Source organism: Cucurbita maxima, unplaced genomic scaffold, assembly GCF_002738345.1.
Source record: "Cucurbita maxima cultivar Rimu unplaced genomic scaffold, Cmax_1.0 Cma_Scf02593, whole genome shotgun sequence".
Taxonomy (NCBI): Eukaryota; Viridiplantae; Streptophyta; class Magnoliopsida; order Cucurbitales; family Cucurbitaceae; genus Cucurbita; species Cucurbita maxima.
Window position 1 is genome coordinate 358 of NW_019274609.1, and position 1,953 is coordinate 2,310.

At 39.5% G+C, this 1,953-nt stretch overlaps 1 protein-coding gene across 1 annotated transcript; it reads left to right on the forward strand.

Moving 5' to 3' along the window:
- Positions 1 to 590: 590 nt before the first annotated feature.
- Positions 591 to 1,464, forward strand: LOC111475715 (protein DMP2-like). The gene has a single exon (XM_023119935.1). It carries the CDS (start codon positions 663 to 665, stop codon positions 1,296 to 1,298), a length of 636 nt encoding a protein of 211 aa, XP_022975703.1. The 5' UTR covers positions 591 to 662; the 3' UTR covers positions 1,299 to 1,464.
- Positions 1,465 to 1,953: the final 489 nt, after the last annotated feature.

Consider the following 1,953-nt stretch of genomic DNA (forward strand, 5'->3'; position numbering starts at 1 on the left):
AGTTTATAAACATATTGTTTTCATTTCTATGTCTGGTGTCGGGTTTTAATAGCGTTTGTTACACCCAAGCCTTGGTCCGTTAATAGATATCGTCCACCTTGACCCGTTAACAAATATCGTCCATCTTGGCCCGTCAGTACATATCATCCACCTTGTCCTGTTAACAGATATCATCTACCTTGGCCCGTTAGCAGATATCATCCACCTTGCCCCGTTAGTAGATATCGTCCACCTTGGCCCGTTAACAAATATCGTCCACCTTGGCCAGATATCGTCCACTCTAACTCCACTCATAATATTATCCATCTCACCATTTGATCTAATAACTATAGTCTCACCTAATAACTTTAGTCTCACAATCGGATCGAATTAATGAATTAAAAAATAAAAATAAATAAATCAATTAATGAATTAAAAGTTTAAAATATTTTAAAAAAAACTCAATTATTGTTCATCAAAAATATAATTAGTCTTTTTCTCATTTATAATTTTTTAAAAAAATCCATTTTGTGAAACCATTTCTGGAAGTAAAAGCAAAAGAAGCACCATCGTCTTGTTCATAGATTTGCGTATAAGCGAAATCCCCAAATCCCTAAATCCCTAAATCCTTCCATCTTCAATCCGTTATTTAAATCTCCAAATTCCTCTGCAACCACCACCCAATGCCTCGATCAAAGCCAAAAACAAGAACAACCAGAAAACCATCAATCAAATCCCCACTTCAATTCATGGCCGCCTCTGCCACCGAGAAAACCCTAACCGGCGTTGGAAACCTAATTCGCCTCCTCCCCACCGGTACTGTCTTCCTCTTCCAATTCCTCAGCCCAATCCTCACCAACAGCGGCCAATGCGAACCAATCAACAAATCTCTCTCTCTAATTTTGATCCTCTTCTGTGGTCTCTCCTGTTTCCTCTCCTCCTTCACTGACTCCTACACTGGCGACGACGATGCCCTCCACTGGGGCTTTGCGACCGCTTCCGGAATGTGGCCGTCGCCGGAGTCCAAGGAGGTTGATCTGTCACCCTACAAGCTTAGGGCAGGGGATTTTGTACACGCCACCTTTTCGGCTCTGGTTTTTGGAGCTTTGGTGGTTCTAGACTCCGATACTATGAAGTGCTTCTTCCCGAGCTTTGCGGCAGCAGATAAATTGTTGGTTCAAGTTCTGCCGCCGGTCGTCGGAGCGGTTTCGAGCGTGGTGTTTGTGATGTTTCCTAATACTCGCCATGGCATTGGGTACTATGATTCCTCTGCAACTCCCGGCGGCGCTAATTCGCCGCTGGTTCGGAGAGGTGCCTGAGGTTTCCTCTGGCCATAACATTTCCAAACGTATTTATAATGAAACTTAAAAGATTTCTGTTTGAAAGGTGAAAGGGATGTTTGGGTGTCTAAATATGTAATTTTACAAATTTAATTATTTGAAGCTTTTAATTAGATTTTGATTAAAGAAGGTCGGTATATGCCAATATGGGAATTTAATTGGTTTGGATCAATAAAATACCCCCAAATTTTAATTTTAGTAATTTTTTTTAGAAAAAAGTTAAATTACATATTTACCCTTCAATGTCAATTTTGTCAATTTTCGTATGGAATAGATCCTTTAACTTTCGAACCTTAACTTTTAAAATATTGGTTGATGTTTTATCTACTAAGTTATACAAACAATCTTATAGTGAAGTTAAAGAAAGAAAACTGCTCGTTTTTTATTGTGAAATGTATGTTGAATCATAACATACCATTAGGTCGACGGATCCTCTCATTGAAAGATTCCTTGTACGGATAATACACATTCCAGTTCAACGAGCATGTTTGATTGAGACAACCTTACAACCCTTTGCTTTAAATCCTTCTGCCGTCTGCTTGCTTTCTGTCCTAATCTTACAAACTTTGCCTTAACAATATGGTGGTCGGAAGTACCTTTCGACGAAACGACCGAGTACGAATTTAAACGTCGA

Excerpts from the sequence above, each read along its gene's own strand:
- LOC111475715 (XM_023119935.1), top strand. The coding sequence starts at position 663 with ATGCCTCGATCAAAGCCAAAAACAAGAACAACCAGAAAACCATCAATC.